This window comes from Dendrobates tinctorius, unplaced genomic scaffold (genome assembly GCF_039654945.1).
Source record: "Dendrobates tinctorius isolate UK_male_01 unplaced genomic scaffold, ASM3965494v1 ptg000011l, whole genome shotgun sequence".
NCBI lineage: Eukaryota > Metazoa > Chordata > Amphibia > Anura > Dendrobatidae > Dendrobates > Dendrobates tinctorius.
The window spans coordinates 13,777,347-13,799,793 of record NW_027361679.1 but is presented as its reverse complement, the minus strand read 5'-3'; the positions used below and the strand labels follow the sequence as shown (position 1 = coordinate 13,799,793).

The window sequence follows — 22,447 nt, the reverse complement described above, 5'->3', positions numbered from 1 at the left end:
GTCTGGGGTTTCTTGCAAGATCTGACCTCATGGGAAAAGGATTCTGAGAAAGGTCCGGAGTGAAACCAGAACTACACGGAATGACTTGAAGAGAGCTAGGACCATAGTCTTAAACATTACAGTTAGTAACACACTACTCTCTCATGGATTAAAATCCTGCAGGGCACGCAAGGACCCCCTACTCATCCCAGCACATGTCCAGGCCCATTTGAAGTTCACCAATGACTATCTGGACGATCAAGAGGAGGCATGGGAGAAGGTCATGTGGTTTAGATGAGACCCAAATAGAACTTATTGGTATCAACTCCACTTGCCGTATTTCGAGGAACCCCAAGAACACCGTCCCAACCGTGAAGCATGGTGGGGAAAACATCATGCTTTGAGGGTGCTTTTCTGCAAAGGAGACAGGATCACTGCACTATATTGAAGGGAGGATGAATGAGGTCATGTATCATGAGATTTTAGCCAACAACCTCCTTCACTCAGTAAGAGCATAGAAAATGAGTCATGGCTGGGTCTTCCAGCATGACAATGACCCGAAACACACAGCTAGGGCAACTTAGGTGTGGCTCCGTAAGAAGCATTTCAAGGTCCTGGAGTGGCCTAGTCAGTCTCCAGACCTGAACCCAAAAGTAAATATTTCTATGGAGCTGAAACTTAATGTTGCGCAGTGACAGCCCCAAAACCTGAAAGATCTGGAGAAGATTCCTATGGAGGAGTGGCCCAAAATTCCGGCTGCAGTGTGTGAAAACTTGGTCAAGAACCTCGGTAGTGGCAAAGGTTTGTGTCCCAAATATCAAGTTCTGATTTTCTTTCATATCAAATACTTTTTAACGCAATAAAATGCAAATTAATTATGTAAAATACATGCAATGTAATTTTCTGGATTTTTTGTTAAGATTTTGTCTCTCACAGTTGAAGTGTGCCTATGATAACAATTGCAGACCTCTCCATTCTTTGTGGGTGCAAAAACTTGCAAAATCGACATTGTATCAAATACTTATTTTCCCCACTGTATATATTGTAACAAAGTCAGGTAGCATTGCGTTAAATCCTAGTTTTAGTTTCATGCACCTGGCTAGCTTTGACTAAGTACTTTACTTGTAAAACCTGGCTATCCTTAATTAAGTACTAGCTTTGACTAAGTATACTGCTCAAAAAAATAAAGGGAACACATTCTGGTACATTGTGTTGTTTAAGTGTTCCCTTTATTTTTTTGAGCAGTATACTTTGCACAGGACTGTTTATACAGAAATATCAGTGATTAGGACATTTGGACTGTTTTACATCTGTTTTTTTTTTTCAGTATATTCTTAGCATCCACAATGGATGATGGGACACTAAAAGCCTCTAAATATATAAGGAAAAACACATGAAAATTACCTGAGGTTTCATCCACTCGTTCATCTACGATGTGGTCCTTCTGGTGAACCCATTCACTGTTGCACTTGAAGTAGATTTGTGTGGCTGGGCTGGCCTTGCAATAAAGGTTGACTGGCTTATTTTTCACAATGTAAGCTTCTTCAGGTTCAATTAGAAAATGTGGCAATGGTTCTGGTGGATCTGATGGGAACGTCTCTGGTAGTTCGTGAAAGAAATCATCATCTGTGGTAAAAAGAAATATCTCTTTTAGATAGATTCCACCCCTCATTTTTTTACTTTCTTTCTACTCTGGGCAGACATACCTATGTACCCCTCAGAAATGAGTACTGTGTAGGATTTACTTTTACAATGTACAGTTCGACAGCACATATCAAACTAATGTAGTAGATGACATTTCATTTTTGACTGAAGCTTTATTTTTATTTTGTCTCTTATATCGGAGATTGGACTCAATGGATTATGTACCTTCTGAATTCTGTCATGTTCAAATGTTTTCCTTTAAAGCCATCAGTGAAAAATGATACAATCAAACAGACTTGAAAGGTAAAAGGTTTAGTAAATCATTAGAAGTAATGCGATACTTCTCCGGGGAGAGGGAGAATATATTACTAATAATTACATTTATAGATTTTCTTTTCTGACCTGACTGCATCCACCACTTAGTCAGTAGCACATTCCCAGATGCAAAACTGGCAATAGGTTTAATGTAATTCTGCATCCATTTTGCACTATTTTTATAGAAAACTTTATTTCTGTAATATGAATGCAATGCGTAAAAGACCATATCATCTATAACGTAGAGCCACACACATGACTGAAGCTGATGAAAGTTCATTTAGCTGAGATTATGCAGACTTGAAAATGCAGCTAGTTTTTTGGCTCTATAAATATATACACAGTCTTCGTAAATTAAAAATTAGATTTTATTATACCCAAAAATGGAAGAAAAACAAACAAAAATGCTTAAAGTCTATGGCGTTCCTTAGCCTGTACAAGCTTTTAATTGACTATCTGTGCTGCTAGAAGCACTTACTTTATTGCCTATTAAGGTCAATTTTTTCTTTAGGATAGCAATCAAAGTACTAAAAATCCTAAATTCTGGAGAACAGCGGCATTCACACCAGTTTATATACATATATAACCAACACAATGTACTATGTGCTCCCTTTATTTTTGTTAAGCAGTATATCTAGAGTATATTTATATATATATATGTATATATATATATATATATATATATAGCGAGAGAGAGAGAGAGAAAGAAGTACAGTTACACCAGTCTTGCGAACTGTGAGTGGGACCCTCCAAATGAGCTGGCAGGAAAAGAGGTTGCACTCCAAGGCTAGCAAAGAGCATGAAAAAAGTGTATTTAATGCCATCATATATATCGAGAATAATCGATCATGCATAACAGCCCAGTGTTCATTTAGTCCAGTGGTTTCCAAACTCCAGTCCTCGTGGACCCCAACAGGTCATGTTTTCAGGATTTCCGTAGTGTTACACATGTGAAAGAATTCCTGATGCCTTGATGATACTTCCATCACCTGTGAAATACTAAGGAAATCCCAAAAACATAACCTGTTGGGGTCCGCGAGGACTGGAGTTTGGGAAACACTGATTTAGACCATGCCTAAAAGAAGATGAAAAATATAGGATAGCTGCTGCCTGTTTGCTTGCCTGCCAAAGAGCACAAAACCACACTCAAAATAAGTTTTACATATCTCTGATAGGTAATTTACTATATACAGTATGTAAAGATTATAGGTGAGTACTTTTACTACCAACTAGTGATGGGTGAACCCAAACAGTAATGTTCAGGGTCCGTACCGAACACCTACTGTTCAGGCACGGACACTGAAAAAGTACTTCCCCAGGAAGTTCTTGTTACTGTTTGGGTTCGGCACCCAAAACATCGGTGTTTCCCACCTGTCATCTGCATGACAGTGCAATGATCGGTGCTGTGATTATTACTGCCGATTAGAGCGCCAACAGCTGTGAACGGCTGTAATAAATTTACCTCCAATCACAAAGGCGTCGGCTGATGGGAGTACTACTTCCATCAGCCTACGCCTGTTGTCGCTAATACCAGCAAGATCAGATGCTACTGATGGGAGTATTCATCAGCCATCATCTGTGCAATAAATAAATAATAATATAAATGACATGGGGTCTGTCCTATTTTTGATAACCAGCATGTATAAGATGACAGCTGCGGGCTGCAACCATCAGCTTTCAGCTTTATTGTGGCTGGTTATCAAGAGCAGAGGGGTCACCCACACTATTTTTTTAAATTGTTTTAATAAATAATAAAAAAAAGCTGCATGGGGTTCCCCCCCTGTTTTTGACAACCAGTCAAACTAAAGAAGACAGTTAATCCATCTAATAGATGTCCCTGTTCTGGGCTGGCTATTTTCAAGCTGGGAGGGACAATATCCATGGCTTCTTACCAGCCTGAGAATGCCAGCAGCCAGCTGTCTGCTTTTTTGAAATGTTTGGCCGAACCCGCCAGTCCCAAATCTAGGGGTTTACCCAGCACTGCTACCGACTACCAATTTTCCAGTACCTATACTAAGGCCTCAAATTATTAAAACTAAAGGATTTTATGCAGATACAATGAATTGAAATAGGGTGGCAATGGCTCACCAGTAAAACTGACTCTGGGGCCCACTGTTTAGGCTGGTTTAACACTTGCGTTTTTTTGCGCTGTTATTTAGCGCTAAAAAATGCATGCTTTTTTTGCCTATATTTTGCATGGGATGCGCTTATGTGCACATACCTATGCGTTTGTATGCGTTTTTGTGCGCATGTGTTTTTTTGTAGTGTGCACTCGGGCGCACAAAATGCATCTTGTTGCATTTTTTGTGCATCCGACTTGCCCCAAAAAAATGCATGGGCACGCAATGCGTTTTTTTACAGCAAGACACCCATTGTAATTCTATGGGTGCGCATACGTGCGCATTGGCATGCGCATGTATGCGTTTTTTTGTTGTACATTGGTTAGACAATGGTTATGGTAAGGGTTAGGGTGAGTTAGGGTTAGTAGAGTCAGGGTTTAGGGTTAGGGTTAGTTAGGGTTAGTATGGTCAGGGTTTAGGGTTAGGGTTTGTAGGGTTAGGTTAAGGATTAGGGGTTAGGGTTAGCTAGGGTTTAGGGTTAGGGTTAGGGTTGGGGTTAGTAGGGTTAGGGTTAGGGGTTAGGGTTAAGGGTTAGGGTTAGGTTAAGGGTTAGGGTTAGGGGTTAGTAGGGTTAGGTTAAGGGTTAGGGTTAGTTAGGGTTTAGGGTTAGGGTTAGGGTTAGGAGTTTGGGTTAGTAGAGTCAGGGTTTAGGGTTAGGGTTAGGGTTAAGGGTTAGGGGTTAGGGTTAGGGGTTAGTAGGGTTAGGTTAAGGGTTAGGGGTTAGGGTTAGTTAGGGTTTAAGGTTAGGGTTAGGAGTTAGGGTTAGCAGAGTCAGGGTTTAGGGTTAGGGTTAGGACTACTAACCCAACTAACCCTAACCCTAATTGTTATCTTGATTTTTTTGGTGAGGACAATGTTGAAAAAAAACGCAAACGCACTAAAAACGCATACAAACGCATAAAAATGCTGTGTTTTTTCCTGCATGCGCATAAAAATGCTTGAAATTTGCAGCGTTTGTATGGGTTTTTTCCATGCGTTTTTTGCGTAAAAAACGTGCAGCAAAAAACGCAAGTGTGAAAGTAGCCTAAGCTCATGAAAATATAACATTACCCTCTTTCACACATTTACCCCTGCTTTTATTTAATGATACACTAGGTAGTTTGATGAGTGAATAATGAACTGCTGGTTTTGTCTGTACTTAGCGAAATTATATGTACTGGGCCAACTACAGCTCATATTGGGAGATTACTCCTGCACAGGGGCTCACTGGAGGATTCACCTATTCTCCTGTGGGCCAGTCAGAGCTTGCAGGCACATGTAGGTGATTGCCATTTGTAGATATTGCTCTCTATAGTACGGCATACTATAAAACATATTTAGCATTCCTGCCTTATATATTTTTTCTTAGTTGTTGCTATATATAATAATTTATTTCTATTTTTTTATAACACAGAAAGTATCATTCCAAGTCAATACCAAAATAAATGCAACTTTGCTTTTAAATTAAAACATTGAGTATTGTACAGTAAAATAGAGTGCCCATTACATATGCTTGAAGTGTAAAGCAAATTTACTTACAATAGATTTTAACAAGTTGTGATTCAACTTTAATTTGAAACAAAGCTAATTTTACATGCATCTGCTGCTTATCACTTGGAAAGATTAAGATGCATTGCGGTTCTGCAGTTAGGTTTAATGTGAGCTACACATATACTTTGATTCACAGGATTATGGAAAGCCTAGGCAATACCTTGTGAAATTAGAATGAGCAGGTGGTGGTGGTGTTACAGCAACGGATCACCTTTGATCGCTACGCTTATTAACTGCCAAGTCTGTGTTGTGCGAGGTCTGAGGCTGGGATAGCTTTGTGGAAAGCATTATACTCAGGAGAATTTTGCTTTTAGCAGTCATCAGTATCTATAATGATTGTAAAGAAAGTTAACTCAAATATCAAGATGAAGATGTAGAAAAGGCATGATCCTTTGGAGGCTTCTTAGATCATCCAGTACTGCTTTATATGTATATTATAGGCAAATGAAAATAAATGGGTCGAGTACCGTATATACTCGCGTATAAGCCGAGATTTTCTGCCCATTTTTTGGGCTGAAATTCCCCCTCTCGGCTTATACGTGAGTCAAATAGCCAGGGGGTTGGTGGGGGAGGGGGAGCGGGGGGTGTCATAGATCATACTGACCCCTCCTGACACATCTCTGCAGCCCCCCTGCTTGTCCCATGGTCTCCTTTCCTTCCTACAGTGGTCACATGGTACTGCTCATGAAAGCCATGAATATGCGCATATTTATGAGTTTAGTGAGCGGTACCACGTGACCGCTGAAGGAAGGAAGGGAGACCGTGGGAGAACGGGGCTGCAGAGACGAGCCAGGGGAAGGTAAGTATATGCTATATTCACCTGTCCCGGTTCCAACACTTTTCGCCGCTGTCTGCCCGCCGGGTCCCTCTGTCGGTGACGTTCAGCCAGCAGAGGGCACGATGACATAGTCAGTGCGCGCCCTCTGCCTGAACAGTCACAGACAGAGGGACCCAGCGGGCAGACAGCAGAGAGCAGCATTGGAACCGGGACAGGTGAATATCTCAGGTGTCATGTCCTGAGCCAGCGGCGACACCTGTCCCCCTTAGTGCCGGTGTCTCCGCCTGCTCAGCACACTGGCACCTGGCCCCTAGCAACGAGAGGTGAGTATGTCTTTTTTTAATACCTGCAGTAGCAGCATGGGGGCATAATCTATGGGGCATCTTATGGGGGCAGCATATGGGGGTATATTCAATGGAGCATCTTATGGGGGCAGCATATGGGGGCATATTCAATAGAGCATCTTATGGGGGCATATTCAATGGAGCATCTTATGGGGGCATATTTATGGAGCATCTTATGGGGGCATATTCAATGGAGCATCTTATGGGGCAGCATAAGGGGGCATATTCAATGGAGCATCTTATGGGGCAGCATATGGGGGAATATTCAATGGAGCATCTTATGGGGGCAGCATATGGGGGCATATTCAATGGAACATCTTATGGGGGCAGCATATGGGGGCATATTCTATGGAGCATCTTATGGAGGCAGCATATGGGGGATATTCTATGGAGCATCTTATGGGGCAGCATATGGGGCATAATCTATGGAACATCTTATGGGGCCATACCCTTTATGGAGCAGCATATGGGGCATATTTTTCTATGTAGCATCTTATGGGGCCATTATTAACCTTTTGTGCAGCATTATATGGGGTGTATTTTCTATGGAGCATTTTATGGGGCCATCATGAACTGTATGGGGCATTATATGGGGCTCCTGATTCAATATGGATATTCAAAAACATTTAACCTACTGATGTCTCAATTAATTTTACTTTTATTGGTATCTATTTTTATTTTTGAAATTTATCAGTAGCTGCTGCATTTTCCATCCTAGGCTTATACGCAAGTCAATATGTTTTTTCAGTTTTTTGTGGCAAAATTAAGGGAGTCGGCTTATACATGAGTATATACAGTATATAAAATACTAGCTGAAGAGCCCGGCGCTGCCCGGGCATAGCAAATAACTGTGGTTAGTTATAGCAAATTATAATTATCCTCCATCCCATAGTCCCATGCCCATATACCCATCATACATATCCACGATCCCATAGGCCCATGCCCATATACCCATCATACATATCCTCCATCCCATAGTCGAGTGCCCATATACCCATCACACATCCTCCATCCCATAGTCCCATGCCCATATACCCATCACACATCCTCCATCCCATAGTCCCATGCCCATATACCCATCATACATATCCTCCATCCCATAGTCCCATGCCCATATACCCATCATACATATCCGCCATCCCATAGTCCTGTGCCCATATACACATCATACATAGCCTCCTTCCCATAGTCCAGTGCCCATATACCCATCACACATCCTCCATCCCATAGTCCCGTGCCATATACATATCCACCATCCCATAGTCCCATGCCCATATACCCATCATACATATCCACGATCCCATAGGCCCATGCCCATATACCCATCATACATATTCGCCATCCCATAGTCGAGTGCCCATATACCCGTCACACATCCTTCATCTCAGAGTCCCATGCCCATATACCCATCATACATATCCTCCATCCCATAGTCCCGTGCCCATATACCCATCATACACATCAGCCATCCCATAGTCCCATGCCAATATACCCGTCATACATATCCTCCATCCCATAGTCCAGTGCCCATATACCCATCACACATCCTCCATCCCATAGTCAACCATTATGACATCATAATGAGCGGCGGGGCTTGCAACCTATGATGACATCAGCGTCGCCATGGCAACCATTATGACATCATAATGAGGGGCGGGGCTTGATACACACACACTTTTTCCCCATTATGTAGATAGGGGCAAAATTGTTTGGTGAATTGGAACGCGCAGGGTTAAAATTTCACCTCACAACATAGCCTAGGACGCACTCGGGGTCCAGACGTGTGACTGTGCCAAATTTTGTGGCTGTAGCTGCGACGGTGCAGATGCCAATCCCGGACATACACACATACATACACACACTTGAGCTTTATACCGGGTGAGTCATAAAGGACGGACGTTTTTAAACTAATCATATAATCGTTAAATATTTATTAAATATAAATGTATTCACAGATTTGGTTACGTATACTAATAGCATTTGACAAATTCAAGTGTGGAAAACAACATCTGCCATGTGGTGGCCATTATCAGTGATGCATTTCCAAAGGCGTTCTTGGAAGTTGGCATCAACACGTTCCAACACAACTCTGTCGATTTGGGCAACTTCCACTCGAATAGCTTCCTTCAGTTCTTTTAATGATCGAGGCTTAAGCTTGTATACACGTGATTTGAGGTGACCCCATAAGTAATAATCGCACATGGACAGATCTGGGGACCTAGGAGGCCAATTAATATCGCCAAACCTGGAAATGATGCGACCAGGGAAGAGAGGGCGAAGAACGTTCATTGTTGCTCCGGCTGTGTGGGCCGTTGCCCCATCTTGTTGAAACCACACACTAGAGATGGGGATATGTTGCCGTCGTAACTCAGGAACAAAGAAGTTATTTATCATGGCGATATAACGTTGTGAGTTCACGGTAACAGTATTGCCATTATCGCCTTCGAAAAAGTACGGACCGATCACGCCATATTTGCCCATAGCGCACCACACCGTTACCTTAGGGCTGTGCAGCGGTCGTTCATGTAATTCTTTCGGATTTTCATAGGCCCAATAACGGCAGTTCTGCTGATTAACCATGCCATTGACATGGAAATGAGCTTCATCACTCATGAATAAAATAAGGTTGTCGTTTTGCTCAATAATTGCTTCCATCTCATGTGCGAACTTCAGTCGCGCTGCGTAATCCCCGCGCTCCAACTGTTGCACAATGGCCAATTTATAGGGGTGGAAATGCAGGTCTAAATGCAAAATACGCCTTACTGTACGATTACTGAGGGCAAGTTCTAAAGAATGTTTCCGAGCAGATCGACTCGGACTACGCAGCATGGCTTGCCTGACGCGTTCCACATTTTCAGGGGTACGTGCCGTTCGTGGAGCCCCCGGTGGTCGTTTGTTCATTAGTGTACCTCGTGTACGGAGTGCTTCAACCCAACGTAGGATAGTGTTACGAGCGGGAACAGCTTGATTTCTGTGAATATTGAAATGACGCCGAAACTCACGCTGAACGGCTGTGATACACTCATTATTCTTGACAAAACTGTCGTACGCAAAAACGCGATGTTCTATCGTCCACGGCACCATAGCTTAAACTGAAACTAAAATAAAAACAATGCTTTCACCTCACAAACATAACCCCGCCTCCCGCACATCTCTACCTCCACCTGGTGGTGAGTTATAGCCACTTCAAATACATCCGTCCTTTATATTTAACGATTTTATGATTAGTTTAAAAACGTCCGTCCTTTATGACTCACCCGGTATATTAGATTAACACTTATAGAGTTGGAGCAATGGCAATCAATAAGGTTCCAAAAATTCCATATTTTGGTTATAAAGGAAATAACCTTTCCATGTACCCTAATATTACATTTTGAGAGATGTTACCCATTATTGTTATAAGCAAGGTATTTTTTTATGTTAACCTTATGCCACAAGTTAATAGTTAGGAATTTGTCATAATAAATGGAAAAGGGTGGTCAGGTTTAGAAAACCATTCTGAAAGACAGAGGGTGAATAGAATAAAATATTAGAGGGGAGTTCCCCATATAGGACTTCAACTAATAGTAAGAACGGCGAGTGGCTATAAAGAAATTTTCTTGATCTGGAGAACCTGACATGTTCATGTAGGACATGCTCAATCCATTAATTTTAGGCTATGTGCCCAAGTATGCAGAAAATTTCTGCTTCAAAACCTGACTCCTTCCCAGAAAAAACGTACTTTATTTCCGCGTTTTTAATGCATTTTTTCCGTGCGTCTTCTGACTCATAGAAAATAGCTAAAAACGAGGACTTTTCCGCAAAATTAATGAGCATGCTGCATTTTTTACCGCTAAGCGTTTTTTGCACAGAAAAAAACGCATCAATGTGCACAAAAAGTGCGGAATTCATTTAAAATGAATGGGATGCTTCTTGTATGCATTTCTGAAACATTTTGACCGGGACAAACTCTTCAAAAATGCGTCAAAAACGCTTACGTGGGCACACAGCCTTAAGGTACTATGCAATACTTTGATTCTCCTCTGGTGGCACTGCAGGATAATTTAACACGTGACCTCAGGTTTCTACATAGATTGCAATTGACCTCTAGGGGTCTGAATGTAAGCATCCCAATATTAAGGGGATTATCTAGATTTAACATTTTGGTAATTCCATAAAAGAATAATTTTTCTGTAAATCACGATTAAATGTATCAGGAAAATGCACTAATTCATCAATTTGTAAATATCTGTGTCCCTGCTGAATTTTTGTTCACTGTCAATTTAGATCCCAGCTCTCACTGCTATCAGAATATGAAACAACCCTGAACAAGTGACATTTCATCCTCAGTGTGACTTGATGATCCCCTATTTAACTGAGCTACACATGCCGTGTGACTTTTCTCCTTCTCTGTTAGCCGCCATGCTGAAGAAAGCATCATGGGTGGGAGGAGGGTGACAAGGAGACTAAAGTGCTGTAGGAAATTTGCAATGCTGTTTAGGGCATCTATACTGCATAATTATCATGAATGAGCATTACTAAGAACTCTAGTTTCTCAATAATCATGCAATGCCAATTGTCCGATGAATGAACAAACCACTCATTTAACAAGGAGCGCTGCACAAAAAATCATCGTTCTTGGCAGCGCATCATTCTATGTAAACAGGAAATGTGCTGCCGAGTGCAATGGCACTGAATAATCTATTACAGATCGTTAAGTAATCGTCTCGAGTCAGGTTGGTCTGTATAAACCAGATATTAAGCAACAAGCAAGCATGTTGCCAGTCGATAGTTGCTTAGCTTTGGGCATCGCAAGCAGACTTAATTTCTATCCTCCACACCATAAGGGAGCAAGGGTCTTTTTACATTATGCGATGCAGACTGTTCAAGAATCCCTCTCCGACAACATGCATGGTGGTCTGCAGTTGTTTAATAACCTGCACCAAAGATCATCGTTCATTCAGTGGGTGATCGGCAGCTTGTTTACCCTTCTTGATGGTCAGAAACAAGAGTTCCTTCGAATGCTCGTTCACATTATTTATGCTGTGTAAATAGACCTTAAGACAGATTCTGAAATAAAGGCCCTATCTCACATAGTGAGATCGTTAGCGAGATCGCTGAAACGTCACTGATTTTGTGATGCAACAGCAACCTTGCCAGCGATCTCACTACGTGTGACACATAGCGGCAACCGCCCCCTCCGCCGGATATCGCTGATCGTGCTCGAATGTCCTGGGCCATTTTTTCATCATTGGCATCCCGCTGGCCAGCATGCATCGCTGTGTTTGACGCCGGCGAGCGACCTTGTTGGCGACACAGAACTCAGGGAACTCAAGCTGCTGTGTGACAAGGTACCAACGACCGCCGAGGTCATTATAAGGATAGCCGTATCGTTGCTGCATCATTGAGTAGATCTACCATGTAGCGACGCATCAGCGATCCTTACCAGGTCGTATCGTTGTCGGGATCGCTGGTGCGTTGCTATGTGAAATGGGACCCTAAGTCTCTAAATGTTACTCAAGAGCGGGTAGTAAATGTGGATTAATGCTAAACAAGGTTTAGTTTAGAATGTAATGAATTAATCACACTTATTTACATTAGAAGACCGCTTTAATGAATGGTCAGCTCATGTTACGGATTTCCATAAGATGAAACATTAATGAGGTAATTTTCAGCATTCAATATATTTATATGGCTCTGTGAAATTCAGCTTTTCCTGTATTTCTATGAATTTTTCTATCATTGTCATTCTTGGAATAATCGCAAAGATACTGATTTTATCTCTGAGGCTAAATGTTGCCATTGAATTCTCTTGCTTTGATGGCAGAGACACACGCCATATACGTCTTGTAGAACTGTCGCTGTGAAAGGGTTTATTTGAAGCATCCATATAGCAGGATCCATTAGCAGTCATAACGCATGACACCAGGTCAAGGAATTACCAATTCTCTAAGGGGCAGGGTTTTCTTCACTACAGTCCTAGATATTTTTCCTTTCCGTGCACACTAGCCCCGGAGCTGTGGCACTGCTCTGACCCACCTTACATCTTAATATCTAATTAAAGAATGACATGGAACAGGAGCAAACTAGAATCTGTTCAATATATGGTCCCCCCAAGCCACAGATAAATCTTTCATCCTACATTACAAATCCATCAATTCATTCATTGCTCATCCTATTCTATATGAACACATAAATATTGACTCGGCTTTTGATGAGCCCCAGCCAAGTTACTAAATAAAGTATCTCTTTGAAAACCAGAAAGGAACATTTGTCCTGGGAGAGGACCTGAATATCTACAGTGTTCTCACTGTATACAGTCTCAGCATCTGTCTGGGATATATTGGATATATATTGCTCTTTTATTCTCTCTGTACAGTAGAAAGCTTGTGTTTTAATGCAAGACTTAAGCGATTCAATGCAGTCATCTGACACTTACAGAGTTAATTGGCGACCTATGACTACAATATTAACTAAATGAAAAAGTAGCAAAACCCTTTTTTTCTTCAATTTACATTTGCATATGCAAATATATACATTTGTGTGGTCACTGATGTAGTGGCATGTGTCGAGATGCAGCCATTAGCGCCACGCAAAACTACCACATGCGCACCGCCTTGGCCAGTGTTAATTAATGGAAACAGCTTGAGATAAGTGGATCAAGTAAAATTAAAATTTGCCTGTTCGCGTGGATTTTCCTTGGAAATGAATGTCCCTTATTGTACTCTCAGGTTTCTCTAGACACTAAAGCATAATAAACATAGTATGTAGAAAATAAAATAATCCTACTTACCTTACTGCTAACCTCTCTGGCTCCTCTGCTCCTCACCACCACCTGTCCAATTCTTTCTGCATCTTCTGATCTCCACCACTTGCGCTAAAATCCCTAGGTCTCTCAAAGTGAGGACTCCTAGCTCTTCTGATGAGGCACAGGAGAGTCCAGCGCAAGTGCAAGGAAGGTCATGATTTCACGACATTCACGGGCATGCACAGAACTAACATCAGACCTGAACGTCCCAGCTCACTGTGCTGGGGATCAGAAGATGTGGCCAGGACCAGATGGGTGATGGTGAGGCCGTAGACATGAGTGGTACGAAGAGTATAAGGATTTTTATTTTTTTTAACCTTTAGATGGCCCTTTATCGTTCAGAAAAATGGCAGCCAATGGATTCCTTTGTGCTAAATCCACACAGAAGCGAATTACAAAAAAATTTGCATTGTACCAAATTAATATTTTTATAGAATTCAAGCAGAATTAAATTCGACTCAATTTTACTTGCTCATCTCTAGAAACAGGTAATAGATCGGTCTGGTCACATGCCCCTCTATCAATAGCCATACTGAAGTAATGCATTGGGAGCGGCTCGCACTTTAGAAAAGAGATTAGCACTGATGACATTTTACATGTCCAATGTAAAAATATAAAGCATGAGGGTCTGCTCATCACAAGATAACAGATCCATGCTATTAATTTCCTTAGGTGCACATGAGGAAAAGCAGAATGTCAGCTCCAGGTAAAAGAAATCCAATCATTAATATGTTGGCGTCTGCATCACTCATAGTGAGACTGATGCATCTAAACTTATTTCATTAGGCTAAAAACATCAATTCAAGAGAACAAAAAGTAAATGTTGATGGTTTCTGAATAATACAAGTAAATTAAGGATTTAGTTTAGATTTAATCTTACCACGCTTGAGACTACAATGTATTAATTACAGAAAATTATATTAGTACCATAATTAATTTATTGCTTGCTGAGCATTTTCAATGAATGGATAGAGGGTGGTGTTGTTTCCATCTTTTTAGATGCATCATTTTGAAATATGCCTGTAAAGCAAGTAATTTTGCAATTTAATTAATATTAAAATATGGACCCCATTCTCAATTATCAACATTTTTATTTCATTTAACTATTAGTTGATTATTTACTGATGTTTGCCTTGGGGACTAGCCATCACTTCTGCCTAGTAGCAGTGGAGAACTTTGGTAGTGCTAAACTTCTAAACACTGCATTGAGGCTGGCCCCTGTTGCTGTAATGAATTGTTTGCTATTGATCCCGGCCAGCTTCAGTTCCATTGTACATATGATGCTGCAGAAGAAAAGTTGCCTAGTATAGCAGCATCAGAGAGAACATTTCTGGCCACCAGCAATGACAATGCTGCTTGACTGAACTGTCAATCAAGCAAAAGCCCCCACTCCCCATTAAGAAGGAAGTTGCTTAGCTGGGGAGCAGTGTGCTCCTCAAGACACAACTTGGGACGAGTCCTTTAAATTTAATTATAAAAATATTCCAAAAAAGTAAAGTGAAAACTAAACTAGTAGCAAAGCCGCAAAAGAGGAAAAAAAGACTGAAAGTCCTCCATTCGCCTAATCGAATAGGATCTGCATGACTAATAGGCTGTAAAACAGGCACTATACATTATCTGCATGTGTACAGAGCCCTATACAGGCCTCTATTGTGCAATCATATACTAAGCAGTCACCCCTCCATTAATTGGTAGGCTGTGAGAGACTGTCTATTTAGTATTTTGCACTTGCGTTGCCAACATCTTTGCTACATGGGCTGACTGCATTGTGTAGTGCATTTGTTCAGAGACCTGGGTAGGTAAGCAGTGCTGCCCCTTTTTCTGCTGTATATTTTGAAATTTTTGGAGGATTTTCAGTCTTCTTTGGTGCATTTGCTACTGGCTTAGTGATAGGACTCGCACTCATGAGGTCCCTTGACGTTGGACTAGAAAAAGGAATGGAGGGCACCGCTGTAAGGGATCACCAATTACATGCTAAAAATCCACAAAGTAAACCAAAGAAAAAGGGCATGTAAAAAAAGGGATCACCAAGAAAATATAATTAGGTACAAAAAAATATAAACCTTTAATGGAAACATCAAGAACAAAACAACACTCAGTGCAAATTAAAAACAATTAAAACCACATAAATGCGACCATTACATACAAACCCAGAAAAGGGTAAATGCCTCTGTACAGACCCCACAAACTATAATTGCAATACAGGTGTTAAATCACAATATCACATAGAGAGACCGCCAAGAGCACCTAACACTCATGAATATAATATTGCTGCAAAGTAAGCAGAATAAAGGTCCAAGGAGCCCAAGCACAGTGACCCCCCGTAGGAAACAACACCATGTAACCTGCTATAGGTAAGGAGATGCCGGCAGGAAGAGGTTCAGTCCTGCAAAAGGTGTGGGTGAAGTGGCGTGGGGAGAGGCAGAGGCATAAGAAACGCCCAACGCGTTACGCCAGAGAAACTGGCTTCATCAGGAGCTGTCCCTTGACGTTGGGTTACGAGATTGCATATCTTGGTAACATATCTACCAATACCTCACATATTTATTTTTATTTATGTATTTTACTCATTTATATAGCGCCATTAATTCCACAGCACTTTACAGACATTATCATCGCTGTCCCCGATGGGGCTCACAATCTAAATTCCCTATCAGTATGTCTTTGGAATGTGGGAGGAAACCGGAGAACCCAGAGGAAACCCACGCAAACACTGGGAGAACTTACAAACTCATTGCAGATTTATATGTATTTTGTGCACTTTATTTTTCAGGGTGCATCCAAGCCCAGCACATTGGGTCTTGTATACAGGGGTGTTCACATGGGATGCATTTAAAGAGTACTGGCCAGCCCGCCTAATTGAATAGTATGGGGTGAGTAATAAGCTGTGAACCAGACACTATGCATTACCTCCATGTGAACAGCGCCATATACAGGCCTCTATTGTGCAAACATATACTAAGCAGTCACCCCTCCATTAATTGGTAGGATGTGTGTGGCTGTCTATTGAGTATTTTGCACCTGTGTTGCCCACATCTTTGCTAATTGGGCTGGCTGCATCCTGTAGTTCTTTTTTGCTGTATTTTTAAAGTGAAAACTAAACTAAAAAGAAAAATATAGCGCTTTTTGAACGTTAGGATATGTTTCTAATAAACATATTCTGAAATGTTCAATGACTTAATAAACAAATCCACCATGCTCCATTTTTATTCTTAACGCAGAGCCATTCCATTAAACATGGTCATTATCTGGAACCTTTGAAGTTTCTTCAAGTTACAGTCAGACAAAAAATGTGTTGTCTATGCGTAATTTATCCCAAAGAACTTTAAATTGTGTTGCGGGTCCATTAGATAGATTTTGAGGAAAAAATAACGATAACTACCAACCAAGCTTGGCAACAACACAAAAAAAGCCTTCATAAAATGATAACCATCTCTTTACAAAACCCTGAAGCCAGCTATCGGAAACATGAACCGCATCTAAGAATGAGAAATTCTCAGCTAAAGCTTTATGTCGCTAACTCCTGTTTGTACGGCCATGGAGGAGTTTTCAGTGAGAGAATACATAGCTCTACAGGAGTTCTGTGGCTTCCATGATGAAAGTGCTTATATTTGGGGACAAAAGGACACTTTGTTCGAACAAGACATGGTTGTGATTTCACTGACATTGCTTCAAGGATTGTTTATGCAAAGCAGGTCAAGTAAGAAGGACACAGTGCATACCAAAAAAGACACAGTACAATGCCAATGGATAAAAAAAAAATCCATTTACAATAGGAATGTGCTTCCTTTCCATGTTCAAATAAAATACTGCACACTTAAAGCAATCTCTGATTTTATGACTATTTTATGACTATAACAGACCTAATTTCCTATTTCTCTGAATAGAAATAAAAATATGATCAAAGTTAATGTCTACCTTTAAACGATATGTAATTTCTAGAGCATTATTTTTTAATATATGTTTGTTATTGAGTTAAAGGAATTGTCCGGTCCAAATCGTTAAGTCTGCAGTCGTTGTGTGTGACTGCAGACTTATGAATCCCCCCATCGCATGCACTGTGCGGTGCGGGTATTCGCCGGTTTCAGACATAAGACCGGAGGATATGTCGCTGAGTCACGGTGTAGAGGCTCGTAACTCTGCACCCCAGAACCTCAATGACCTGAGGGCCACCCTTCAAGAAGAGTGCGACGCCATGCCTCAGCATTCAATAACTCAACTTGTGAACAGCATGAGACGTCATGGTCAAGCTGTAATTGATGCTCAAGAACAGTTATTGAGACATTGATATTTTTTAGGGGGTACACTCGCTGCTTTTGTTTCAATTAATTATTTGAGATGAGGAAATCACCATTGCATGCTTCTGCTTAACTGCCCTACTTTCACGATAAAATATCACATGAACTTTTCATGTTTACATAAATTTCACCTGAAAGCCAAATATCCATAACTTTTTGTGAGTAGTGTATGTAAATAAAGTAGTATTTTTATAGTCAGTGTTCTCCTCCCTCTGGCAGCTATAATAGTCACCAGTGATTTACCATGCAGACAGATAATAACACTTGCTAGTTCCAAGCCTTCTATCTTTCCACCCCAACTCTGCACATAGGTAACTCCACATTAATTCCAAATTCGAAATACGGTATGTTATATAACATTACAAACAAGTCTATCGCCAGAAGTAATCTTCTACACTTTGGTATACATTTCTATGATTCTGCAAATTGTAGAATCAATTTGTACACTCTGCTGTTCAGTGGACAGAGAATAACTATACAGACAATATGAATGAGAATTCAGGAGAGTAGTACAACATGCTTATCCATCATGATCACTCCAGTAGGTGGATGTGCACATTGTTATATGCTTTGGACATCAGTGGGCAACAACTCTTCAATGTATCTACAATAAGTATAATATTTACTGGTAGGATAATCCTCTTAAGGTATTACCATGTAACTAATTACAGGTACCGTATATACTCATGTATAAGCTGAGATTTTCAGCCCATTTTTTTGGGCTGAAAGTCCCCCTCTCGGCTTATACACGAGTCATATACCGGGGGGATCGGCGGGGGAGGGGGAGCGGGGGTGTCAGATCATACTCACCCTTCTCTGCAGCTCCTCTGCTTGTCCCATGTTGTCGGCGCTGCTCTCTTCCTGCTTCAGCTGTCAAATGGTACCCGCTCATTAAATATGCGCATATTTAATAAGTGGGTACCACGTGACTGCAGAACCAGGAAGAGAGCAGCGCCGACAACATGGAACAAGCAGAGGAGCTGCAGAGACAAGCGCCATGACCCGGTGAGAATGAAGGGGGGGTTGGGAGGCATATTCACCTGTCCCTGCGCTCTGCTGTCTTGCGTCCTCTGCAGTGACATTCAGGTCAGAGCACGCTATCGCGCTCTCTGCCTGCACAGTCACTGCAGAGCGCAACGCTGATGAGCAGGGGGCAGCGACTGAGGCATCATAACTGGGGCCACTCACTGTGCATCATAACTGGGGCCACTCACTGTGCATCATAACTGGGGCCACTCACTGTGCATCATAACTGGGGCCACTCACTGTGCATCATAACTGGGTCCACTCACTGTGCATCATAACTGGGGCCACTTACTGTGCATCATAACTGGGGCCACTCACTGTGCATCATAACTGGGGCCACTCACTGTGCAGCATAACTGGGGCCACATACTATGCAGCATAACTGGGGCCACTCACTGTGCATCATAACTGGGGCCACTCACTGTGCAACATAACTGGGGCCACATACTGTGCATCATAACTGGGGCCACATACTATGCAGATACCTGGGGCCACACACTGTGCATCATAACTGGGGCCACTCACTGTGCAGCATAACTGGGGCCATTCACTGTGCATCATAACTGGGGCCACTCACTGTGCAGATAACTGGGGCCACAAACTGCGCAGATACCTGGGGCCACACACTGTGCATCATAACTGGGGCCACTCACTGTGCATCATAACTGGGGCCACTCACTGTGCATCATAACTGGGGCCACTCACTGTGCATCATAACTGGGGCCACTCACTGTGCATCATAACTGGGGCCACTCACTGTGCATCATAACTGGGGCCACTCACTGTGCAGATAACTGGGGCCACATACTGCGCAGATACCTGGGGCCACACACTGTGCATTATAACTGGGGCCACTCACTGTGCATCATAACTGGGGCCACTCACTGTGCATCATAACTGGGGCCACTCACTGTGCATCATAACTGGGGCCACTTACTGTGCATCATAACTGGGGCCACTCACTGTGCATCATAACTGGGGCCACTTACTGTGCATCATAACTGGGGCCACTCACTGTGCATCATAACTGGGGCCACTCACTGTGCATCATAACTGGGGCCACTCACTGTGCATCATAACTGGGGCCACTCACTGTGCAGATAACTGGGGCCACATACTGCGCAGATACCTGGGGCCACATACTGCGCAGATACCTGGGGCCACACACTGTGCATCATAACTGGGGCCACTCACTGTGCAGCATAACTGGGGCCACATACTATGCAGCATAACTGGGGCCACTCACTGTGCATCATAACTGGGGCCACTCACTGTGCATCATAACTGGGGCCATATACTGTGCATCATAACTGGGGCCACATACTATGCAGATAACTGGGGCCACACACTGCAGATAACTGAGGCCACTCACTGTGCACCCTCGGCTTATACACGAGTCAATAATTTTTCCCAGTTTTTTGTGGCAAAATTAGGGGGGTCGGCTTATACTCGGGTCGGCTTATACTCGAGTACATGCGGTATTTCTGAATTTTTAGAAATACTTAGCTTGCCAAAAATAATGTTAAAAAGAAGCACAAATACTGTACCTAATATGTTCTGTTGGGTATCTGGATTGAGGAATTTTGGAGGTAATTTATCACATTTTTTATCTTCTTTTTATATGTGCTGCTTTATCAGCAGATTATTATCCAGAAACTTATATCAGCAGAAATAGGTTTTCTACTTTGTTTACTTAAATTCAATTTCTCACTTAAAGTTATAATACGTTATATTTCTATTATCACAAGTTTATCGTATTTAGTCTTAGAGGTTCTGTCAGGAAGTGAGCAGTTGAACTTTATCAGCAACAAGACCTTTGAATGGGTTAAAATGCACTAAAAGATACAAATCAATATATCCTTCGCTTGTCATAAATGTGTTTTTCTGAGTTAATTTACTTTTCTGCTCTGGAAGGGCTTCCCATATTTGAGTACTTTTCACATGGCTTCTTTTTCAAATAAGCTATGACTGTCACATCATTTCAATTCAAAATGTATTTGGATAAACTTCTGCTATTTTTGAAAAAAAATCCAACATTAGAAGCAGAAATGCTAAGAACACTTGATCAATGCATTCAGCGTGAAAGTCCTTCTTAAAGTATTTTTTTATAAATAACTGTAAATATGATGGAGACAAGGTTTAATTTTCCAGGATAGTAAAGAAAAACAGTGGAGCACGGTACGCAGTGCACATTCAGCGTTCTGTAATAGTTTGCTCAGAGCGCATTAACTGCTGTATTTACAGGGCGTCTACACCAGGGTTCCCCAACTCCAGTCCTCAAGGCCCACCAACAGATCATGTTTTCAGGATTTCCTTTCCTGATAATTGCATCACCTGTGCAATACAAAGGAAATCCTGAAAACATGACCTGTTGGTGGGCCTTGAGGACTGGAGTTGAGGAACCCTGGTCTACACAGAATGATGCACCACCAAGAGCAATGATCTTTTGTGCTGCTCATCAGGTAATCAGTAACCGGTGAAAATATAGTTCATATACTGTATATATATATATATACTAGCTGAAGAGCACGGCGCTGCCCGGGCACAGTAACTAACTGTGGTTAGTTATAGCAAATTATAATTATCCTCCATCCCATAGTCCCATGCCCATATACCCAGCATACATATCCTCCATCCCATAGTCCCATGCCCATATACCCATCATACATATCCGCCATCCCATAGTCCCATGCCCATATACCTGTCATACATATAATAATAATAATAATCTTTATTTTTATATAGCGCTAACATATTCCGCAGCGCTTTACAGTTTGCACACATTTTCATCACTGTCCCCGGTGGGGCTCACAATCTATATTCCCTATCAGTATGTCTTTGGAGTGTGGGAGGAAACCGGAGTACCCGGAGGAAACCCACGCAAACACGGGGAGAACATACAAACTCCTTGCAGATGTTGCCCTTGGTGGGATTCGAACCCATGACTCCAGCGCTGCAAGGCTGCAGCGCTAACCACTGAGCCACCGTGCTGCCCTACATATCCTCCATCCCATAGTCCAGTGCCCATATACCCATCACACATCCTCCATCCCATAGTCCCGTGCCCATATACCCGTCATACATATCCTCCATCCCATAATCCAGTGTCCATATACCCATCACACATCCTCCATCCCATAGTCAACCATTATGACATCATAATGAGCGGCGGGGCTTGCAACCTATGATGACATCAGCATCGCCATGGCAACCATTATGACATCATAATGAGGGGTGGGGCTTGATACACACACTTTTTCCCCATTATGTAGCTAGGGGCAAAATTGTTTGGTGAATTGGAATGCGCGGGGTTAAAATTTCGCCTCACAACATAGCCTAGGACACTCTCGGAGTCCAGACGCGTGACTGTGCCAAATTTTGTGGCTGTAGCTGCGACGGTGCAGATGACCCCAAACACACCTCCAGGCTGTGTAAGGGCTATTTGACCAAGAAGGAGAGTGATGGGGTGCTACACCAGATGACCTGGCCTCCACAGTCACCAGACCTGAACCCAATCGAGATGGTTTGGGGTGAGCTGGACCGCAGAATGAAGACAAAAGGGCCAACAACTGCTAAGCATCTTTGGGAACTCCTTCAAGACGCCTCCCGAAGAAGCAGTGCGAAAC

At 42.1% G+C, this 22,447-nt stretch overlaps 1 protein-coding gene across 2 annotated transcripts in view; it reads right to left on the bottom strand.

Moving 5' to 3' along the window:
• The window catches only part of UNC5C (unc-5 netrin receptor C), a 560,809-nt gene that overhangs the window by 234,931 nt on the left and 303,431 nt on the right, over positions 1–22,447 (bottom strand). For both annotated transcript variants that reach the window (XM_073589804.1, XM_073589811.1), the window contains exon 3: positions 1,384–1,605. In XM_073589804.1, the coding sequence (XP_073445905.1) occupies positions 1,384–1,605 (222 nt within the window). The remainder of the gene's footprint in view (positions 1–1,383; positions 1,606–22,447) is intronic.